Raw genomic sequence first — 22055 nt, forward strand, 5'->3', positions numbered from 1 at the left:
TTAAACGATAAACCCTCACCGGGCGCAGTGACATCAGTAGTTGCAAAAAGACCCTTCCTTTTCTTCTCAGGCAGAGGCACCTCGGGCGGGCCGTACATTGTACGTTCCGAAACAATGTGAAGCCGCAAGAGGCACAGGATGCCTTCCAACGCCAAGGGAAGAAACATTTGTTCTTCGTTACTCACACAACTCGCAATCAGCAGGGGATAAAAAAGAAGGTTTACAGCGGCGCCCGCACCGCCTGTTTGCTCCAGTGCCCCCGGAGTATACAGACAGACCTCGCGAAGGTATGCGTGACGGCCCTTGCACAATGAAGCAATACGGGCAATTACCTGCAGAACACTTTTACTCATTGTGCAGAAGCTTTTAGTAAAGACAATGTATAAACAAAGGAAGAAGCCACAAGATACACACACGCACACAACAGAAATCGAACTTGGCCCTCCCTCCTTCTCCTTTTTATCCAAGTAAAAAAATAAAAATAAAGAATTACCCCCTCCCCCCCCCCTTTTTTTTTTTTTTTTCCCCTCGTCCTGTCGTTCACTCTGTGTTTATATGATATATATATATATATATATTAGATAAGGAAAATAGACCGAAAGAGGGAGGGAAAAAAAAGACAACAACAGGCACCAAAGATGGACGCCTAGGTGAAGTAATAAATTGATCTTCTGCTTTTTTTATATTTGATTTTTGTGTAAGTGTATGTGTAAGCCTTCCTGCATGAATTGATAGGCAACCATTAAATAAGAAAGCGAATCAAAACGCAGATGGCAGCAGCCCAAACTACAATGAAAAACAATCAAACAACAACAACAACAAAATGGATATTAAATAAATAAATGATCCTGCACGTGGGAAGAGAAATTGTCTCGTGTTCCCCCACCCAAAAAAAAAAAAAAAAAAAAGAAAAAAAAAAAAAAAAAGGGGGTATAACAATTTAGTTTAATGTGCCCAACATCCCACACACAAAAACATAAATTCTCTTCAGCACTCTGGTTGCTCCTGACTATCAAAATCGTAAATTCCATGAAGCCCAAGTAACAGCTTGTCTGCATCGTTTGCGGGATTCTGCAAACACGAATTCCTCTCAGTACCTTTTCGGGGTGCCTTGGAAAGCGACTCCACAGTTTCCGGATGCAACGCGTACGCCTCCACGCCGTCAATTGTCCATTCTTCCGTGTCAGTGAGGCGGGGGTTGCAGAAAGTGGCGCAGCGCACACCGCAGCATTTTCCCTTCTCTAGCCAACGGTCTATAAACCAACCAAAATGACCGGGTTGTCCACCCATGCCAACCCCATTTTTGTCAACAAGTGGATGCGAATCAAACAAGTACATGAAATTTGAATTTATGGAGGGTTTGGACTGATAAATCAGGCCACCATCCCTGTTAGTGAATAAGAAGCAGTTTTCGCCACCAAAGAAGGCATTATTTTGGTTTGCAGGTCGACAAGTGATACCCTGGGCTCCCTGTCCTTCCCGCGCCGCGCGTCTAGCAGCTGCAGAACGACTCCTGTCTTGTTTTTCTCTTGCGGCAACAGTCTGCCATGGATCCCCACAAAATCCACCAAAAACATTCGATGACTCACACGCTTTGATCACAATCAACGTTGGACCCTTGTCCACTAGGCCTTGAACGAGTTTTTGAAATGAGCGCCCATGAATCTTACTACTGTAAAGTAAATACCACTGGGGTTGTTGAGGGGAAACAGGCCAGCAGCTCGTTGGAAGGGCATTAAAAATGATCAGACTAAGTGATTCTGGTAAAATACGATGTAATTCCTCGCCATGGGCAAAGCCTAAAATACGCGGGGCAACACAAGCCGTGCTATTTACGGGCGAACACCTGTCATTAGAGACAATTGAAGAGGAGAATGCATGTATAATCGTGGGCATTTCCTCATTTTCCTCCCCGTGAACCTCAGCTTTTTCTCCCTGCCCTTCCACAGGTTGCCGTTGACCCATAAAAGAAGCGCAGTTGCAATCGAAAAACTTCAAATTAACTGACTTTCCCCCCCTCCTAACAGACGTAAACATCACACAAAAAAACAAAAAACAAACAAACAAAAAAAAAAAAAAAAACGACGTCGAATGCCTTCCAAAACCTTAAAAAGTCGCATGAGCTGCGCCGTCACAACCTCCAATTCTCCCCGAATCTTTTCTGGCGCCTCCAATAATTGAGAAACAAGTGCTCCAACAAGGATTCTTTTGAAAAGTCTTTTCAGGGGAAGTCAACTGTGTGTCCAGCTCAGAAAAATTATGCATAGTGTTCCTTGAGTCAATGCAAAAAAAACCTTGTCGTTACGAAATTATTCGTCAATTTGAGACTCCACATTTCCTGGTCTCGCTTCCATTTGATCCAACCGTCCCGTTATTACACTCACATCTATGTTATGCGCAAAGTGTTTTGTTTTTGGCTCATTGGGGATATTTTCTACTTCTTTTCGTCCAAGTGAGAATCGCCCTTCAAGCTCCTCTGACTCATCATTATTTTGGCTGTTCGTGATATATGCGTGGCCCCTTTCTTCTGGGTTTGCCTCAGGCCATTTGATTGATTGAGACCACTAACAATTGCATCACATTCTTTATGTATTTGCGACAGATTGAGTCATTGTTCGGCAAATTCTGACTATTGGCGCGTCACGGCCACTGCTTGATGAACAATCAGAGCCAGTAATTCGTTTAATTGATTTCCACTCAACAAAAAATTTCTTTTTGTTATCCACCCTTTTGATAAGGAGATTTATCACTTTTAACGATGCGGATGGCATCAATGTCGCTCCATGATGATAGTGGTCAACTTTAAAGTGCCACATCGATGCCCACTCAATATCAATTTCTAACTCTTCATAAGGAATCTTGCGCAAAACAGCAAAAGCCTGAAGTGCAAGAAACGTCTAAAAAAAGGACAAAACTTCAATTGTATATGCCACACGTATAATGAGCGAGTTGCATTTCCCAACAGAGGAAAGCACCTTATTCCGTGCTTTTTTTTGATTTATTTTAGAATCCATGATTTTCTGATTTCTAACCAAATCATACTTGTGGGGGAGCCAAGAGAAACATGACGCTCCCGGCTAAAAGGCACCCTTGTGGACCCTAAAGCGTTATCCCTCACTTGAGAAGAGATGAAAAACAAAAAAACTAGCAAAGTCACCAGCCGAGCGGGCAAAATTTAGAAACGAGCTTGTGGTACTACCGTCCTCAGGAGTTCCCCCTCACACACACACACACACACACACACACACAGTGGCTCCATCTACAATAGCATCTTCATCTGCCCAAAATGAAACAACGCACCGGAAAATAACATTAGGACCAAAACCTCACAAATAATTTTAAACCAGACTTGGATGTGAGTAAGACACCTATATATATATATTTTTTTTTTGACCACTGGATGAAAAAGCAATAGCCTCTACAACGAAATCAAAAATACATGGAGAAGTGGAGAGTAAAAGAGAAGAAAACAGGAATAACAAAACGCCACATCTTCCTGTGTACATATTATTCGTCTTGATTTACTTTCTCAGTCTGCTTGCAGTCAAATTTAGACTAAAATAGAAATCATACATAAAGGTTCCTATAATTTAACAGTATCGACACGATAACGTTGTGCGCCTCTTAGGGACTTAAATATGGGCACCCTTCCCAACTGCAAAGTACACCGGCAATTATTCTCCCCAACAGTTTCCAATCGAGCATAATAACGACCAAATAGATTATCGTCTTCTCTCTTGGCAAAGATATGAAAAGATTTAACGACCTTTCGGAATTCACGACTCACGTCCCGAAAAACCTCTCGTTCATTTGGAGACAAAAATGAAAGAATTCGATAAACTTCCTTTTCTGGTAATAATTTAACTGGATTAGAGGTGCATAGAGACCTATTAGTATGATACTCAATGTAATCCATTTTGGAGACATCTCGACGATTCTTGCTGGGCCTTCCATACTGATGATTTATCTTGTTTTCATGTTTTTTGTATTGCAAAGACAAAGGAGGAGTACAACCAGAGTGAAACGCTGCTCCAGAGCTAGTTACCATGTATTCCCCCAAAATTAATTGACCACATAAACTGCATAAATCCCCTGGTATACAACGCGCCCCCCTGCAATTTTGCTGTCTCAATCGGACAAGTGAAACGTAATTATCTACGGAGATAGAATCTACAGAGGACCTCGCAATGCGTTCAAAGCACGATTTACCCTGAAGCACTTTCTTTAAACGCGGCCCTCCATGAAAAATATTGAGACGATTTGGAGTGGGAATGGACTGCAAAAATGCCTTCATATCCACAAGGTCACCAGCCGCTTCCAAAAAATCAGCTATAAGAACAGGAGATTGAACCACATTCGTCATAACCAAGTCCCAAAGCCGAGTATCATCAGGGTGATCCTTAATGTATTCCATCGCAAGTGGAACACTCTTCATACATCGAATAGCCATGCGAATGGCCTCCATATCATTACCAGTTTTTCCAACAAGATAAACAAGTTCTCGAAACATCTTTCGATTTTCAACAATTCTGGCAAGTTTTTTCAAATTTAATCCACCCACCTGAGGATGTTGAATAAAAGATAATAATTTCTCTGGGGCATGCTCCAAGTAAAGCTCCGTCATAAGCGAATGATAAGAACGTGTTGCCAAAGGAGAAATTCTCGTAATGGAATCCAGTACATTTAAAAGTAATACAGGCTGATCTTTCAACTCATAAACGGTAGACTGTAATATATCTTCAAGAAGATCGGTATGAACAGAATCAATCAAATATCGAACAAATTCTTCACGATAATGAGTAAGAAGCGGAATCAAAAAAAGAGTCTTACCACCAGAATCTTTCAACCAAATAAATTCTTCAAGAATACCATGGCTTGTCAATAAATCCCATAAATTAATGAGATCTGATGGTGGAAATTCACTTAAAGATTCTCCACGCAAGATACTGTCTTCAAAAACTTCATAACTTCGCTGACGTTGTTCTTTTGTCAAAGGAAGCATCATGACAAAATACTCCATATAACCCTTTGCAGCATCCAAATGTTTTTCATTTTGAAAACAAATGTAAAGATAAGCCCGGAGCAATTGATATATATCATCATCGAAATAAATCTCGCTTACAGCATTCTGCCATTCTAATGAATTTAAAGGACCACATTGGCACGATTCCTGCAAATCATAAGCTTCCTGCTTCTTGTATGAAAGACGCGAGAGAATACCATGTAAAACCATTTCCGCACTATATGAATTACCAGGCCACTGTTGTAAAAGCACATACAACTCATAACTGACACTTTTCACAAGTTGGAGTAAAAGACCTGTATTTATAGCTTGATCGGTACGGTTAGGGTTATGAACACGAGCTAGACACTCAATCTGGTTCTGTACACTGAATCGAACTACCCATTGGTCCCAAAGACTATCATTTTTGGGAATGTATTTTTCAATCAATTCCGCGCAAAGATCAAATTTTCTCTCCCCAAAACATTGAAGAAGAACGGAAGGAATGACTTCAGAAAGAGATAGTTTGTAACATCTTTCCGGATACTCTTCCATGTAATGAAGAATTTGATTATATCGACGAGACATAAACAATCGATACAAGTTAAGATCGCATCCTCCATCGCAGTGAGCGCAAAGAACACCTTTTCCGCTCATAGTGAAATACCCATACAGACGCAAATTTCGCAAAAATGAGCATTTTCGACACACAACCAGGTGACACAACGCACAGTTATAAAAGTTCAAACCAAAAAAGCTTTCCAAACCACAAATGGCACATGATAAACCCTGTTTCTTACTTTCACCCACATCACTGTTTTGAGATTTAAATTCCCATAGGGAAATACGAAATTTTGCCAAAATTGAACCGTAATCCGAAAACAAAATACTTAAACTCGATATGGTATCACATCGACAGTAGGACCGCGTAATGTTTGTCGCCCGAACGGATTCACCAAAACTCTTTAAACTTTCCAACAAAACTGTGTGAAACGCGGCATCATCTTTCAATTCATCAACAATGTCTAAAATTGATCGCAAACACAATACATAAAGAGCATTTTTCGTAACAACTACACCAATTCGCGATCTTGAGTAAAGAATATCGCTTGGAACAAGGGTAGCATCAAAAGAAATATTTGCAAAAGAGTAACTAGCAGAAGATTCATTCTCCAATGCTGATTGAGCATAAGAACCAGTTTTATGATCATAGAACTCCAAGCCAAATGAACTGCTAACACAAATCCATGGTCCAACAGAAAAAATACACGTGGGCAATGAGCTACTAAAAATTGGAAATCTAAAAGTTCCCGTAAAGACATCGCCAACCTGAGAAAACAAAGTAAAATAATACGCAAAGTACAACTCACTGTTTTCAAAAAGAACAGCAAAAGCGTTCTTTTTATTGGCGCACGATGACTTATCATTTGAAGAAAAACACTCAAATAGGGGAATCGCACAGCGTGCTGGTGCTGTCTGTGAACCCAAACGATGCATGTATGAACCATCAGCACCGTAAATATGTAAAATACCTTCTCCTGAGCAACACAAACAATCCGTTGTTACCCAGTTACATGAACTAATATTTCCTGCGTTAAATCGGCTAAGCAAAAATTTGCCATTTCTCGTGTAAAAAAACACGGATATTTCAGGTGCTTCCAATATGGAAATACACGCACCTTCCTTCAAAATAACAATATCAAAGTCTGTAACTATTCCCTCGCTCAATGTAAATATTTCTTGAGGAGAATTCATTGCTTTTTTCCTCAAGGTAGCCGAATAAAGCACACCATTACTTAAAACAAACGTCACATCCATTGACAAAACATGCCTTAATTTGGTTGCTGGCGCTCCTAAATTGACCACATAAATATAATCCATTTCGATGGCGTTGCTACCAACATCCAATAGAAATAGATCCGTGGTGCCCAAACAGGACACCAATACACGAGTAAAATCTACTGTGCATAAGCACAAAATGTTTTGTATTCCCGCGACCCTTTGCTGGAAGCATGATGCGATCGGAACGTTCATTCATCTAATAAAGCTCAAAACAAACCAAAAAAAAAAAAAAAAAGAGCAGTGACAAATAAATAATAACTAAAATAAAAGCACCAATCCAAAACCATTAAATTTACCTGCAAAAAAACTTAAATTCGATTATAATCCAATTCAACAACAGAATAAAGCAAAAACAAGTAGAAGATTATTCTCCAGTACAAATATAACAGCGTAAATCAAACAAATAATAATAATAATAAGGGCACTAGTAATGATATAATAAATAAATATAATAATAATAATAATAATAATAATAATAATAATAATAATAATAATAATAATAATAATAATAATAATAATAATACCAGTTCACTTTTCGCTTCGGGAAATGTTTTTCTTTATTTTCTATTTCGAGAGGACAAACCATTCAACGTGTGTGTCGTTTGGGCGTTCATGTACTGACGATGGTTTTGCGAAATTGTGTAAAACATCCATAAATTTAGAAAAATAAGTACTGCAATCCCCAATTTTATCATATCCTTCAGATTCTCAAAACAATCATCAATGTGTCTCTGAAGCCCGGTCACCCTATCGTCAATGCTGCTTTTTAAATTTTCCTCCAGTTCCTTTATTTGTCGTAAAAGCTCAGAACGTTGAGAAAAAATTTGGCTATTGGATTCTTTCAGCTCATGAAGAATCGCCTTGTTACATTGATCATGTATCTGTTTGACTTGATCATGGTTCGATTTCAACACATCGGTGAGTGCATGAAAATGCGACTTAAAAACCTCCAAATGATCTGTTAGCTTCATTCGAATGGCTTCTAAATGAACACTTTGCATTCCCATATTGTATCCAATACGGAAAGGATCGAGCTCTTTCGATTCACTAGGAGGTTCAGGATCCTGTGGGTTTCCGTCCGTTTTTTTTCCATCACAAGACGAGCGCCGTCCTAAACAGGGGGATAAACCAATACGCGGCAGCAATGCGGAAAACCCGCTCGCCCTTCTCATCGCCAAAAAAAGGAAAAACAAGAATATTAGAGCTATATTCAAATAACATGCTTTACTAGAAAGAAGAACCGGAACAACAGCGGCAAGAAAAATTTAAAGGAGGGCGCGGCAGGCGCGAGCGCGAATGAAATCCAGGACATGTCTCGGAAGGACGTCCGCCCTTTTGGCCGCGCGGAGCTTCAGGGCCCGGAATTTTTGGGCCGGTCTCGGGCGGAGGAAAAGGGGCACAAAAAAGGAGAACGGGGCGAGGGAGGGGGCTTCTAGCAGGGCTGCGTTGTTGTCTCGTGTTTTTCTTTTTGGCGGGGCCAGTGGTTTTCCGCGCGCTCTTCCGCTTTTTTTTGTGCTTTTTTTCTTTTGGTGTTTTTTTGAAATTCTCTCTAGCTTTTGGTGTTTTTTTTTGTGTTTTTTTCTTATGCATTTGTTTCACTCTTGCTTTTAAAAAATAATTCATCAATTTCTTGCCTTTTTAAAGGTGATTTTGGGCCTTTGTTTCAAGACGTATGAAAAAGGTTCTTTTGCTCTTTGATATTGACGGGACGCTGACCCCGCCGAGGCTCTCTCAGCCAGATGAGGTTCGGGAAGTGATTCGGCGTGCAAAAAGTGCGGGATTTACAGTTGGGACAGTGGGTGGATCGGATTTGGCTAAGCAGATTGAACAACTCGGAGAGGATGTTTTTCAACAGTTTGACTACGTGTTTGCTGAAAATGGTTTATTGGCATATAAGCATGGGAAAGAAATTCATCGTCAAAACCTCCTTAAAGAACTTGGAAACGAGCGCATCGTGAAGTTTGTGAGAAGAGCCCTGCGTCTCCTTTCTGAGCTTGATATTCCTGTTCAAAGGGGCACATTCATTGAATACAGGAATGGAATGATAAATGTCTGTCCAATTGGTCGCAACTGCACGCAATCGGAAAGAGATGAATTTGAGGTATATGACAAAGAGCATCACGTCCGTGAAAAACTCATCAAGGAACTTCAGAACTCTTTTCCTGATTACGGCTTAAAGTATTCAATTGGAGGCCAGATTAGCTTTGATGTCTTTCCAGTTGGATGGGACAAAAGCTATTGTCTGCGTTTTGTGGAAAATGATTTTGACGAAATTCATTTTTTTGGTGATAAAACACATGCTGGTGGCAATGATTATGAAATTTACACTGACAAAAGAATCATTGGACACGCCGTAAAGTCATACAAAGACACTGTTGATGAAGTCAACAAGTTGATTTCTTCTAAATAACAAAAAGCGGGTTGAATGAAATTAGGTAATTCGTTTGCATACACAATGTTTTTAAAGATCACTTTGCGTTTTATTTCTCCTCAGCTTTTAAATAGTTCTTTTTCCCTATTATTTTCCATCTGCTCCGAATTTTGACGCTTTTTCTTTTATTCTTACCACTCCTTTTTTTTTTTTTTTTTTTTTTTTTTTTTCTTTTGCTTTGTCATTAGTAGTTATACTACATCTTCTAATAGAGAGATAGGGAATGCCCTGTATGCCGCAAATGGAGAAAGAAGAGGGTTGTTGTTGCTCAGGAATACGATTTTGTGGGCGTTGTATAGAGTCTGAGCGCGCTCAAGGTATCACTCATCAGAACGTACTTCTTGTAAAGTCTTCAGACGTCATATCCCAACAATATGGTGCGGGGAGAACTTCTTCCTGCTCCTTTACCTGTGTGGAATTAAGCCATTATGGGCTCTGTTGGCAATGCAACAGAATTTTTTTAATGCATCACGGGGTTTTCAAAAGCTGCGCAGACCATGAAGGCACAACACCCAACCTCGATATTAGAATTGAGGGTCTTTTTGTTATTCCGGATTTTTTATCTCTACTGGATGAAGAAAAATTGGTTAGTTTCCTTGATGAGCCGTCGTCACTTTCTGGTTGGAAGCATTCTCAGAGTGGAAGGAGGAAACAAGATTTTGGTCCTAGAGCCAATTTTAAGAAAAGGAAACTTAATACTTCTGGTATACGCGGTATGCCTAAGCAGCTGGAGAGTGTTATGGAAAAAGTCAAATCATTTGTCCGAGATATAACTTCAAAAGAATACCATATCGTGGAGGTTTCAGCGCTTGAGTACACAAGTGAAAATAGCAGTAGTATTGATCCTCACATTGATGATACTTGGGTTTGGGGCAATCGTGTTGGTGGCCTAAATTTGCTAGAGGACACAGTGATGACCTTTGTGAATAATGAGGGGACGGCTGTTGACGTTTTTTTACCTCGTGGCGCATTTTTTTTACTATCAAATGGGAGTCGCTATGATTGGTTGCATGGTATACGTTTGGAAAATATTAAACATCGTCGCATATCTTTCACGTTTAGAGAATTTTCTAATGATTTGGATATCGATCGGGAAATTATTCAGAATGTAATAAAAATTACCTATACATTTGTGTAAATAAGTAGCATTTGACTTGCGAATACAAGGTAACAAATTGACTACATTTTTTTTTTTTTTTTTGCTTTTAAAATTTATCTCTATTATATGCGTTACTAATACTATATTTTTTGATTTTTATGTGTATATGCCTTTTTTTAAATTGATATTGTTGGATTTTTTTTTTTTTTTTTTCATTTTACTTTACTTTATTTATTAGTTATAATTATATATACATATTATCGCACAGTAGTGAGTTTATTTTGGTATAGCAATAATAATGTTGTCTACATCAGATTCTCTTAAAGTGAATAGGGGAAAGACATCTGTTCCTCCACCATGCTGGGATGAAATAAAACGAGCGGTTTTGATTGATAGAAAAGGCAAAATTAACCTAAATGTGATGATTGCCCACTTTCTTCGCCAGGGGCGTCTTGGAAAACATGATGCTTTGAGCATAATTCAAAATGCGTCGGGAATTTTACGTGCAGAACCAAATGTGTTAACTATTGATGATGATTCAATTACTGTGGTAGGTGATATTCGTGGGCAACTATATGACCTAACGAAAATACTTCGAATAGGAGGGATGTTTGACGATAAAAAAAAATACCTTTTTCTTGGAAACTACACCGATCGCAGCTTTTGTGGCTGTGAATGCATATTGGTTTTACTTGCAGCTAAACTTAATTTCCCCAAATCTGTCTTTTTGCTTCGTGGAAATCACGAATCGCGTTTAATGACGGATTTTTTTGAATTTCAGGAGGAATGCATTTGTAAGTATAATGAACAAGTTTACCGCGCGATCATGGAAGCGTTTGACTGTTTGCCGTTAGCAGCATTAGTAAATAAGCGTTTTTTCTGCGTTCACGGCGGCCTTTCACCGGATGTAATCAAATTAAATCATATTGAACTTATTCATCGTTTTAGAGAGCCTCCTTCACGAGGTGCCATGTGTGATTTGCTTTGGTCGGATCCACTTTGGGATGTTGAAAATCCATCATCGGTTAGTGGAGGATCAAAAAGCGATTATTATACCCCTAGTGCTGGTCCATCCTATGGATCCAAACCCGTTTTTCTTGTTAATGAGCAACGAGGGTGTAGTTATTTGTTTAACTTTTCGAGTCTAAAACACTTTCTTATGGCAAATAGTCTTCTTTGCATCATTCGGAGCCATGAGTTGCAGGATGAAGGGTACAAACTCTATCGATTTAATAGTATTTCCAACTTCCCATGTATGATGTCAGTGTTCTCAGCCCCTAATTATTGCGATACATTTGATAACAAAGGAGCTGTGCTTCGTATTGAAGGTAAAAAGGTGGATGTGACGCAGTTTTTTTCTTCTCCCCATCCCTATATTCTTCCAAACCATCTAAACGGATTTCATTGGTCTTTTCCTTTTTTGATGGAATGTCTTCATGATGTATTTGACTCACTCCTAAATAAGGGATGCAAATGATTAAACTCCATGATATTATGGACATTTGAAAATGAGAGCGGAACAAAGAATACGCAAAGGAGACAGCAACGTCAAAAACGCAACGAAGGAGACGAGAGGACAGAAAGAAAAAAAAAAAAAAAAAGAAATATTTGTATACTTTTATCTTGGGGTATTGGCGTATTTTCTTTAAGATGTTGTTAATACATGGATTATGCTCTATTATATGATTACGATTGCATTGTATTGGTGTTTTCTGCACCCATTCTGTATTTCACTTTTTTTTTTTTTTTTTTTTGATTGATTGCCTTGTCCAAGTAAGTAGTAAGGCCTGTACTGTGGTTTATGGCCATTGTAGCTCTTTCCATGACCGATTTGAAGGAGCTACCTGCGCTTTTGGAACGCGCACTTAGTTCGGAAAATTCCGTACGATTTCAGGCGGAACAAGAAATTGATCGTCTTACTCTCTTTCAGGGATTTTTGTCACAGCTAAGTCACTATGCTTATTTGAATTTGGAGACTGTTCCTCGAAGTCATCGTCTTTTGGTTTTGACTGTTCTAAGACGGAAAGTCAGTCTTATCGCAATAGAAGAATGTTTTGAGGTGAGTAAAATTCTTATGGATTTGTTTCCTTTGGAAGAGGATCGCCCTGTAGCAAATCTTTCTGCTGCCGTTATAAGTATTATTGTGTCAAGAATGGAATCCATTAAAACAGAAAACATGGTGGTATCTGGATCTCTTCATTTCTTTTTAAAGTGGCTGTCTGATGAATTTTTTAAATTCAATTCAAATCGACATGAATTGAACTTTATGATACTACTTTCCGAGTTGATAAACAATCTTCCTATCGGCTCCATCACTCGCAACGAGATTTTTTCTCTCACACCACTTTTATTTCAACTTGTTGTTTCTAATACCCCGAGAGAGGCTAGTTATTTGGCTGTTAATCTGCTGAGAGAGCTCATTCTTCCTGCAATATCAATACGAGAATTTTTTTTATCGGGACTGATAAAAAAAACATGGGAGGATTTTTTTCCGGCCTTATCGGGTGCTCTACTGACGCCCTTTTTTTCTTCAAAAGGGGAACCAGAATATCTTGTCCGAAACAGGCTGACTTTGGGAATTACGGCGCTTTTCAATGATATGTTGCAAGTTGACAAATGGACAAGAAAAAGAATGACAGCTAACATTTTTTGTGGTTTACTGACGCGTATTGAAGCGGATAGCAATGTCTACCTGGAAAGTTTAGAAAATGATGAGAATGATGATGATGCAAGTCTTGTTATTCAACAGATTGCTGCGAAACGTTGGGAACTATTGGGATTTATGGTACATTTGAAGACCCTGAGGAGTGATTTAGGGAAGGCCATTATTAATAATTTGTCATCATTCTTAAATGTCGTTTTGTCGCACACGATGTTGTGTGATAAGGAAGCCGAAGAATGGCTTATTGAAGCAAATGACTTTCTTCGTAAGGAAGAAGAACGTGAGGATGAAGTCTTATGGAATGTTCGTGATACTGCAGCAGATTTTTGTAGGATCTGTGTATCACTTCTTGGAGACGGGGGAAAAATTGTGCGGGCACTTCTGGATTTTTTAATTTCTGCTGAAGAGTCATGGAAGAAGAGGGAAAGTATCTTATTTGTATTGGAAGTTCTTTTACGCCGATGTCCCAGGGAGACCATTCTTAGAGGAGTAGGTTGTCATTCTCAACTTTTGCAAGTACTTCTTGAAAAAGATATACAAGGGCCGGCTATTCTTTCCTCTCGAGCACTCTCATTGTTGGGTATATTATTGTCAATGATGAAGCGGGAGCGGATAGGTGCAGAATCCCTTTGTGCCTCGCTTATTCCTCAGGCGGTTGTTTCGTTGTCAAGTTCTGTTCCCTTACTTCGTGCTGCAGCATGCAAACTTTTTCATCGCCTTATTCCTTTGGCCCATGTGGATGATGCTTTAACCTTTTTTGCTAAGGGTCAAGAGGCCCTGTTTTCGCTTCTTCTAAACGAGTCTACTTCGGGTGAATTGTTGTACGTGTGTCTTGAAGTTCACACAGAGTGGATTGCTCGATGTCACAGTAAGAGAAGAGATGTTGCTTCTTCGGAATCTTACAATAACCTGTTTCTTTGCTGGAGGAATCATATTCGGGATCCAAATATGGGAGAGTTGGTTGTATCTCTTTTTGGTGAATTAATCACAGAGTACAGTGGGGATGAGTTTCTCACGGGTCATTTTTCATGGCTAGCTGATGTACTGAATAGTTGTTGTGGCACGGCAGAGTATTGTGTTGTACCTTTTGTTGTGCAAATTTTGACATGCATTTTTGAGAAGGGATCTGATGAGGTGGCAAGGAAGGGGGCCGAGTTTTTTACTGGCGCCCTCTGTAGACTGTTGCTTGGGACTGAAGAGTCTTCTATCATATCGTCTGCGTCGAATTGTCTTGCTGCTCTCTTGCAGCGTTCTCCACAAGTGGGAGCAATGACGGTTCTTGTAGCCATTCCCTCAATGGAGAAGCCATTTTCGGTATTGAATGGGGAAAAGTTATCCTGTAGTGATCTTGTTGAAATCCCTACCTTGCAGAGGGATGAACTCAAACCGCATCCCCTTTCTTCCGTGCTTGTCACGATTGCGATGAAAATGTTGGGGGAGGAAATAAAAGAAGCCTTGTTGATGAATGTGGGAGGAGTTTTGGTTGCCATTGCACAGAATACGAGTGTTTTTCATGATGATGAAATTGAAATACTTATTACAACCATTGTACGTCGTCTTATGAGGGTTCGCACCGATACGGTGACGCAGGAACTTGTATTTCCTCTGGCTGTATTAATGAAACTCCATATGCATGCTTTTATTAATGTTTTGTGGTCATCCGGGATTCTGATTGAAATGTTTTCCGTATGGTTGCCAAAGATGAGTGTGTTCACTGTGAAAGGGGCTCTTTTTCACTCATGTGATGCATTGCTAGATCTCTTGATGCAATGCCCATTGGATGAAAGACTCTGTGGCCAATTGCTGGCATGGATTGAGGAGGATTGCAAAAGGGGTACCTTGCCTCTGGATGTGGCGCTTTTTGTTGCTGTTGGAAAAGGTCTGCTTAATCTTGCCACGCCGGCCTCTTTGGACTACGAAGAGGGAGAAGAAAACGAGGAGGAGATGGAAGTAAGCGAGGAGGAGGGCGAAAACGAACCGGAAGAGGATCAGGAGAACAAGGTGGTGGAACAGGACGCTGTTACAGGGGAGGTGTCGCACGAATTGCGATACCTTCTACAAAAGATTTATCCCCTGGTCACAAATTACGGTCCTGCCGCATCCGTTTGTTTCTCACGGTCGGAACTCAAGAATTTGTCCGATTTGCTTGACGCCGTGACGGCATCATCTTGAGAGGGCTCTGCTGGTGAATGCCCTTATTTTCATTCGTTTAAATGAAGAAAATTAAAACACCATACGATTATTATTATTATTTTTCTTTTTTTGCCATGTATTTCTTGTATGCTGAGTGGAGTGGAGCGTTTTTTGTTTTTTTTCTTTGCATGATTTTCATGTTCTTTCTCCCTCTCTTTTTTTTTTTCTTTACTGTACCTCTTCCTTGGAAGAGGCTGAGGGGGTATCATTGCGGGCATAGTCAATGAACCGTACCGATCTTAATTTCGTACCTTTGCTCAACTCCACGAGGAGGGATAGTGTTGCATGCAATAAAATGAAAAGACTTACTCTATTGCCCTTGCAACACTCTGTGATAACATTTGGGTCGCCCCGCCGTGCGCCCAATTTTGTCCCTTTTAGCACTGTCGTGGAGGGTAATCGCACGGGTGAGGTGCGGTTGTCGGATTCTAGGGGAATACGAAGGAGCCAGGAGGAGGACGTTGCGACTGAGCAGAAAAGGGTTCAGCAGCTTAGTTTAGAGCTACAGCGCGCGCTGGAAAAGTTGCGGGTGAAAAACAAGGAGGAAAGGAAATTGCGACGGAAGGCGGCAGTGGCAGAACTTAAGCTGGGGGAGGAAGTGGAGCGACGAATATCGACGATAGATGATCTCCTAGAATTAATGCAAATTCATACGGACTTCATGCGTGGGACCAACGCCGAGCTTCGCCGTCTTCTTCAACAGGCTGCGGAGGAGCACGATAAGACTGTTATAAAACTGAGGGAGGAACAAGAAGCGAGGCTCGGTCAAGAAGAGGTGCAAAAAAGAGTAAGTATCCTTCAGGCAGAAAACAAAGTTCTTCGACAGCAACTTGAGGAAGCGCAGAGAGCAAAGGTAGGGTTGGAGGAATTGTGTAAAAGACTGCAGGAAGAAAAAGATAAGGATGAATTTAGTTTTCTAAAAGTTAAACAGCAATTGGAGTTGGACCTCATGCGCACACAGGCACAACTTCAAGGAGTCAACAGGGAGCTCGCCGAGGCGCAAAACTCAATCACCGCCTCGGATACGCTAATGCAGCAGGTTAGGCTCTTCATGCAGATGGTATGCCAGCCGGATTTTTATGTCGTGAAGGACAGATCGCTTCAGCCGGTGGATAAAAACAGACCTGAGCCGACAGGATTTGTTCTAGTGCCTTTGTCAATCTTACTTCAGGGTTACACGCTCTTGCTACCAGGCGATCGTCAAGATCTCATTGAATCCTATCGGGCTCGCCTTTAATAAGGTGTGGTGCATCAAATATACACACGAAAACAAACCGTACATGTAATGGCGACAAGAGGCAAACGTTGTTTTTTTGTTTATTTATTTGTTTGTCTATGAATGTCGCATGTAAATAAATTTCTTTTGTTTGTACCGCTGCGGTCTCACTTTCTGCTCTCATCCCTCTGGTTGGACTACTATTTCTGTGCTACATGCCTATTACCCCATATTACTTGGTATACAAGCTGCACATCAAACGTATTTATGTATGTTTCATAAGAAATTATATCGAGTTGCATTTCATTTATCTTGTCTTTGGTTTCAAATCACTAACACTTCGGTGCAGGTGGGTCTGTGCCCACGGCAAATCAGTGTTTGCTTTTATGTTTACCACCAATAAATTGACCTTTTCCCCATTTGATGCATCCATTGTTGCCTTTTCCTTTTTTTTTTTTTTTGCCGCATTTTTTTTTTTTTTTTTTTTCTTATGGAGGCGGTGGGGGTTGAGACGTAGGAGAGAGAGCGTGTCTCTGTGTGTGCGTTTTTGTGTGACTGTGAGTGAGTGAGTGAGGGCCTTTTTTTTTTCTGCTGAATGACGCGGTGTGTTTGCCCCCCGTCATTCCTTCTTGTCTCCACTTTTTCTACTTGAGGGGATTCGCCTTTCCTTCCAAAAAAGAAGAAAAATAAAAACAACCAACAACAACAATGCAACCTTTTTTCTTTTTTTTTCTTTCTTCCTTTTGGTTTTGTTATTTTCTTTCCGTTGGAAAAGGGGAGGGTGAGAGGCGGTGTTTGCGCGGTGAGCAATAGAAGAGGCCAAGGAAGGAGAACGCAGACACCAATTACTGGGGGCGGGGAAAAAGGAACGAGGATCAAGAAGAGGCAAAGCAACAGCAGTCCACTGATGCCCGTGCAGCCGAAGCCGACAGCCACAACGTTGTGGCTTGAGCAACAGCGCCAGAGGGAATACATGCAGCATCGCCGGCGAGTGGAGGAACAAACGTCTTGCATTGATAACAAACCGCCTCACGCGTTGAGTCTGAGCAACAAAAGGGCGCTGATGGAGCAGGAACGATGCAAACGGATCGAAGAGGAAAACAGAAGAATTGTCCACAACATGACAATTATTATGAAGAGAGGCGGTGGAATTGATAACAAGGAGCCCTGGCGCAGCGCCAATGCGGCGCGTGATGCGGAGCGCCGCCGGAGGAGGGAGCAGCAACGCATTGAAGAGGAAAACTTAAGGATTCTGAAGCGGTTACAGAAAACGAAGCCGGCGTACTCCGTTGAAAAGTGGGAATCAGATAGACTACAAAATGAAGAGTATATCGCGCGACTGAGCCGCTATACATACGAGCCAATGGGTTCCCGCCGAAGTGAGCGGGAGTGAATGGCAGCTGAGAAACTCATCGAAGTTGATTTCTCTCTTTTTTTTTTGTTTTGCTTTTTTACCCCCTTTTCCTTTTGTTTCTCGTATTTATGTACATACAGGAGAGAAAATGTCCGTCATAAATTCATTGCGTCGCGCCGAGCGATGAATATACATGCCAGTAGAAAAACAACGGCAATTGAGAGAGGACCCTACCACCGCCACCAGAATCGACATCTTGATCTCTCTTTATTATTTTACCTTTTTTTTTTTTTTTGATTCTCTTCTAAAAACCGACATAAATGAAACCTGTGTGTGCGTTATTCTCTTCTTTCTATTTCTCCGCCTTTGGTAAAATGAAGAGCAGACAGACGCAATGGAGGGTTTACCCCAAATCTCACGCGAGGGAGAGCAGAGTTCGGACTCCGCGTATGTTGTTTCTATCGAGAGAAAAAAGGAGAGGGCATCTGCTGTTAACGGCGCTTTATCACCCCAGCAAGAGTGTGGAAAAAGCATTGCCGGCTGCTTGGCGCTGCTGCTTGGCGCAGTGATACCGCATGGTGGACTTCTTTCCAACAGTTTTAGTCTTGCCTCGGCTTCACTAGGCGCTGGTGTCATAACGTTGCCGTGGGCTTTTCACGCCTGTGGAATTTTGATGGGCACTCTTTATCTTATTTTAATGACGGTATTCACGGTGTACACTATTACAATTTTGGGCTATGTGATGGAGAAAACGGGTTATCGGGCCTTTGAACAAATGTCAAGAGGCACATTGGGGAAGGGTGCCGATTATCTTATGGCCGCTGTCATGGGTACGAGTTGCTTTGGTGCGGCAGTTGCATACGTCATTGCGGTGGGGAGCTTAATTACTCCAATTGCACAACACTCTACAGCAACGCCGGAGTTTTTTAAGCTTAAAAAAGGTATACGACTGCTGGTATGTCTAGTTTGGCTTTTGGGGATGCTTCCGCTGGTGATACCGAAAGAAGTGAACACATTGCGATACTTTTCTGCGGTTGGAGTTGGTTTTGTGGTGTATTTTGTCATTCTCGTCGTGATTCATGCCTGCCAAAATGGGCTTCCAAAGCGATCGGAGGTTCAAATTGTTTCGACGGGAAATATTGGCATGGAGGGACTTGGTACTTTCGTCTTTGCGTACTTGTGTCATGCTGTCGCATTTCAGGTGTATTTTGAAATGAAGGCTCGTAGTACAACGCAACTACTCCTCAGTGCAACTCTCAGTATGACGGTCTGCTCTGTCTTGTATTGGCTGGTTGGTGTCTTTGGCTACATGGAATTTGGCAGGGAAGTTAAGGAGTCCGTGCTGTACATGTTTGACCCTGTTGGTGAGCCTCTGATGATGGTGGCGTATGTGGGACTAATCATCAAGTTGTGTGTGTCTTATGCGTTGAACATGATTCCGTGCCGAAATACACTGTACTACATCATTGGATGGGATATTAATAACATATCGTACTGGAAGCACATCGCATGCGTAACTCTTGTCTCCACTATTGTTCTTGTTGCTGGTTTATTTGTTCCACGAATTAGCACCGCATTTGACCTCGCGGGTGCGCTTTGTGGCGGATTCATAGGCTTTATTTACCCAGCGTTGATTTATATGTATTCTGGTGGATGGACTTTGAAGAGGGTCGGTTGGTTCCAATACATCATGACGTACACATCCTTGTTTGTGGGTGTGATATGTGTTGTATTTGGCACAGGGGCAACGATTTATTCCAACTTTGGCTGAAGAACCTTGAAAACAAGCAAGATTTTTTTGCTCATTTTCTGTTTTAATTATTATATATTGGTTTCTGTGTAACTCTGTCTTTCGAATCTCCAACACATGAGGCATCTTGAGAAAATGCACCCGGTGTATAGTTGCCACTCTGGTGGTGTGTGTCTGTGGGTGTCAAAGAGGAAAAGGCAAGAGAGAAGCACCTGTGTTCCATGTGATGTCGTGGATGTACGTGGCGATGATACCGGTGTTTTCTCGGTGGAAAAAAAAAAAAAGGAAAAGAAGAGAATTTTCAACGTGCTCTACCAAAGAAACGTTGTCTCATCGTGGGGTGGTGAGGTTCCCACTGTGTTTCTCCCTGGCTCGTCAGCGGTATCGTTGTGTGGTGGTGCGGCGGGGGAAAAGGAAAAAATGGCGGTGCCAAATTTGTTTGTTTGTAGCAAAAGGAGTATGAGCCGCTTTGCCCTCATGCGTAACATATTATTATTATTATTATTGTTGTTGTTGTTGTCATTTTCCAATACAAACATGTTGCAAGGAAAATAATAAAAAAAAAAAATGGCATGGAAGTAAAAAGATCCGGGCAGACAACGGTGTCAATAAAGCAAATGGGGAAGGACTGGGATTAGGCACACACACACAAATAAAAGAATATCATTGAGGCATGGAAAAAAAAGACCTAATAGTTGCTTCTAGTCCTTTTCACATCTTTGGCCCTTCTTTATCTTTTGTCGTTTATCCATAGAGGATGGTCCCTCAAAGAGTAAAATACGTAATTATTTGCCCAAACTCTGCTGGTGGGCTTGGGCGGCGCGTTATTAACACTCGCTTATTATCCCTTTTTTTTTTGCTTAGCTTTTTTGCATTTCATTTTTTAAAAGTTTTTTGCAGTTGCCGTTCTGTGTGTGTGTGTGTGTGTGTCTTCTTGCCATATTGCCGGAGGAATGTTCCACGAGAAAAGGGGCTCAGCAGATGATGACGCCTCTTTGTGGACTCCCTTGTTTTCTCATCGATTATATAATGCTTCTTTTCAATGATACCGGGCGCTGGAATGCGGCGACTGCGGTTTCTTTTTCCATCTTGTCCGCTTCCTGCTGCTTTTCACGCGGAGGAGCCGGGTGGTTGTGGGACGCCAAAGAATGCCGCGCCATGACTTCACAATGAGCCCAGTTATTATAGAACGCCATTGGAGTGAGTGTCTTTACTGGCGTGTGAGTGGTAGATGAATATTCTCCGAGCTATGGAGGGTGTTGGGTGCGGTGAAGCAAACCGGCATTTCCCACTCATGTACTTCTCATTCTGTGGGAACAGGCGACAGGGTCCTCTACTACGTGCATACTCCTTTTTTTTTCACTGAACTACGAGCTTCGGAAAGAAAGAAATCCAAACGCAAGGCACCATAAATAGAGCCAATAAAGCGAAAAAAACAACAACAAAAAAACGACAAGTCACAAGAATAACTTATATACAGTAAAAGAGAAAACTTTTTGACGCGTAATAAAAATATTCCCAAACAAGGTTATAAGACAAAAGACGCTTTTAATAATAAACAACGCGCTACTGTATAAAATTCTTTGAAAACAAGATCTATCAAACAAAAACAAAAAACAAAAATCTAACATACAAGTGCAACACACGATATGTTTCGCTCTGCTGCTCGTTTTGCCGGCAAGGAAATCCGGTTTGGCACGGAGGCTCGCCAGTCCATGCAGAAGGGTGTGCAGCGTGCCGTGAGCGCCGTTGCAACGACCCTTGGGCCAAAGGGGCGCAATGTGATCATTGAGCAGTCGTACGGCGCGCCAAAGATCACGAAGGACGGCGTGACCGTTGCCAAGGCGATTGAGTTCAAGGACCCGTTCGAGAACATGGGAGCACAGCTTGTGCGCCAGGTGTGCAACAAGACCAACGACCTTGCTGGCGACGGCACGACGACCTCGGCGGTGCTGGTGGCAAGCGTGTTCAGTGAAAGCCTCAGGTGCATTGCCACCGGGACGAACCCAATTGACATGAAGCGTGGCATGGACCGTGCGGTGGGCGTCATCCTGCAGAGCGTGGCGGAGCAGAGCCGCAAGGTGACGAGCACCGAGAACATTGTGCAGGTGGCCACGATCTCCGCCAACGGGGACGAGGAGCTGGGCAGGCTGATTGGTCAGGCGATGGAGAAGGTGGGCAAGGACGGAGTGATCACCACGCAGGACGGCAAGACGATGACGACGGAGCTGGAGGTGGTGGAGGGCATGAGCATTGACCGCGGCTACATCAGCCCATACTTTGTGACCGACGCGAAGGCACAGAAGGCCGAGCTGGAGGATGCGTTTGTGCTGGTGTCGGCGAAGAAGGTGAGCAGCATCCACACGATCCTGCCGGCGCTGAATCACGTGGTGCGCACCGGCCGCCCGCTTCTGATCATTGCCGACGACGTGGAGAGCGAGGCGCTGACGACGATGATCTTCAACAAGCTTCAGGGCAAGCTGAAGATTGCGTGCGTGAAGGCACC

General features: G+C 41.8%; 10 protein-coding genes across 10 annotated transcripts, besides 31 other annotated features; 8 read left to right on the forward strand and 2 right to left on the reverse strand.

The window, feature by feature from the left end:
• Positions 1–1211: part of a sequence feature (areas merged during assembly that could not be assigned to a particular haplotype. This can correspond to areas where the two haplotypes were merged or to regions with more than two copies in the genome that were merged during assembly.) that runs on past the window's edge.
• Positions 553–578: a microsatellite.
• Positions 889–926: a microsatellite.
• Positions 1212–1218: a sequence feature (areas merged during assembly that could not be assigned to a particular haplotype. This can correspond to areas where the two haplotypes were merged or to regions with more than two copies in the genome that were merged during assembly.).
• Positions 1219–3764: a sequence feature (areas merged during assembly that could not be assigned to a particular haplotype. This can correspond to areas where the two haplotypes were merged or to regions with more than two copies in the genome that were merged during assembly.).
• Positions 2043–2082: a microsatellite.
• Positions 3220–3249: a microsatellite.
• Positions 3370–3391: a sequence feature (AT_rich).
• Positions 3584–7036, reverse strand: Tc00.1047053510187.460 (uncharacterized protein; the record flags this gene model as incomplete). Its single annotated transcript, XM_816356.1, has 1 exon — positions 3584–7036. The coding sequence occupies one exon, from the start codon at positions 7034–7036 to the stop codon at positions 3584–3586; it is 3453 nt and encodes a 1150-aa protein (XP_821449.1).
• Positions 3765–3834: a sequence feature (areas merged during assembly that could not be assigned to a particular haplotype. This can correspond to areas where the two haplotypes were merged or to regions with more than two copies in the genome that were merged during assembly.).
• Positions 3835–12330: a sequence feature (areas merged during assembly that could not be assigned to a particular haplotype. This can correspond to areas where the two haplotypes were merged or to regions with more than two copies in the genome that were merged during assembly.).
• Positions 7247–7367: a microsatellite.
• Positions 7402–8016, reverse strand: Tc00.1047053510187.470 (uncharacterized protein; the record flags this gene model as incomplete). The annotated part of the gene is made up of 1 exon (XM_816357.1): positions 7402–8016. One exon carries the CDS (start codon positions 8014–8016, stop codon positions 7402–7404), a length of 615 nt encoding a protein of 204 aa, XP_821450.1.
• Positions 8349–8428: a sequence feature (T-rich).
• Positions 8517–9254, forward strand: Tc00.1047053510187.480 (phosphomannomutase, putative; the record flags this gene model as incomplete). Its single annotated transcript, XM_816358.1, has 1 exon — positions 8517–9254. The coding sequence occupies one exon, from the start codon at positions 8517–8519 to the stop codon at positions 9252–9254; it is 738 nt and encodes a 245-aa protein (XP_821451.1).
• Positions 9417–9450: a microsatellite.
• Tc00.1047053510187.490 (hypothetical protein, conserved) lies at positions 9499–10413 on the forward strand (the record flags this gene model as incomplete). The annotated part of the gene is made up of 1 exon (XM_816359.1): positions 9499–10413. One exon carries the CDS (start codon positions 9499–9501, stop codon positions 10411–10413), a length of 915 nt encoding a protein of 304 aa, XP_821452.1.
• Positions 10459–10624: a sequence feature (T-rich).
• Tc00.1047053510187.500 (serine/threonine protein phosphatase 2B catalytic subunit A2, putative) lies at positions 10673–11851 on the forward strand (the record flags this gene model as incomplete). The annotated part of the gene is made up of 1 exon (XM_816360.1): positions 10673–11851. The coding sequence occupies one exon, from the start codon at positions 10673–10675 to the stop codon at positions 11849–11851; it is 1179 nt and encodes a 392-aa protein (XP_821453.1).
• Positions 11955–11979: a microsatellite.
• Positions 12109–12128: a microsatellite.
• On the forward strand, positions 12176–15208 carry Tc00.1047053510187.510 (hypothetical protein, conserved; the record flags this gene model as incomplete). Its single annotated transcript, XM_816361.1, has 1 exon — positions 12176–15208. One exon carries the CDS (start codon positions 12176–12178, stop codon positions 15206–15208), a length of 3033 nt encoding a protein of 1010 aa, XP_821454.1.
• Positions 12331–12743: a sequence feature (areas merged during assembly that could not be assigned to a particular haplotype. This can correspond to areas where the two haplotypes were merged or to regions with more than two copies in the genome that were merged during assembly.).
• Positions 12744–15468: a sequence feature (areas merged during assembly that could not be assigned to a particular haplotype. This can correspond to areas where the two haplotypes were merged or to regions with more than two copies in the genome that were merged during assembly.).
• Positions 14954–15051: a sequence feature (GA-rich).
• Positions 15337–15399: a sequence feature (T-rich).
• Tc00.1047053510187.520 (hypothetical protein, conserved) lies at positions 15453–16466 on the forward strand (the record flags this gene model as incomplete). Its single annotated transcript, XM_816362.1, has 1 exon — positions 15453–16466. One exon carries the CDS (start codon positions 15453–15455, stop codon positions 16464–16466), a length of 1014 nt encoding a protein of 337 aa, XP_821455.1.
• Positions 15469–15557: a sequence feature (areas merged during assembly that could not be assigned to a particular haplotype. This can correspond to areas where the two haplotypes were merged or to regions with more than two copies in the genome that were merged during assembly.).
• Positions 15558–19044: a sequence feature (areas merged during assembly that could not be assigned to a particular haplotype. This can correspond to areas where the two haplotypes were merged or to regions with more than two copies in the genome that were merged during assembly.).
• Positions 16535–16566: a microsatellite.
• Positions 16886–16935: a sequence feature (T-rich).
• Positions 17162–17208: a sequence feature (T-rich).
• On the forward strand, positions 17353–17838 carry Tc00.1047053510187.530 (hypothetical protein, conserved; the record flags this gene model as incomplete). The annotated part of the gene is made up of 1 exon (XM_816363.1): positions 17353–17838. One exon carries the CDS (start codon positions 17353–17355, stop codon positions 17836–17838), a length of 486 nt encoding a protein of 161 aa, XP_821456.1.
• Positions 18194–19570, forward strand: Tc00.1047053510187.540 (amino acid transporter, putative; the record flags this gene model as incomplete). The annotated part of the gene is made up of 1 exon (XM_816364.1): positions 18194–19570. The coding sequence occupies one exon, from the start codon at positions 18194–18196 to the stop codon at positions 19568–19570; it is 1377 nt and encodes a 458-aa protein (XP_821457.1).
• Positions 19045–19180: a sequence feature (haploid, non-Esmeraldo-like haplotype).
• Positions 19181–21359: a sequence feature (haploid, Esmeraldo-like haplotype).
• Positions 20037–20073: a microsatellite.
• Positions 20098–20118: a sequence feature (AT_rich).
• Positions 20459–20479: a microsatellite.
• Tc00.1047053510187.551 (chaperonin HSP60 mitochondrial precursor, putative) lies at positions 21199–22055 on the forward strand (the record flags this gene model as incomplete). The annotated part of the gene is made up of 1 exon (XM_816372.1): positions 21199–22055. A coding segment is annotated over one exon (857 nt), but the record flags the coding sequence as incomplete, so codon positions are not given.
• Positions 21360–22055: a sequence feature (areas not merged during assembly with more than two copies in the genome that could not be assigned to a particular haplotype).

Source organism: Trypanosoma cruzi, genomic scaffold, assembly GCF_000209065.1.
Source record: "Trypanosoma cruzi strain CL Brener 1047053516661 genomic scaffold, whole genome shotgun sequence".
Lineage (NCBI taxonomy): Eukaryota > Euglenozoa > Kinetoplastea > Trypanosomatida > Trypanosomatidae > Trypanosoma > Trypanosoma cruzi.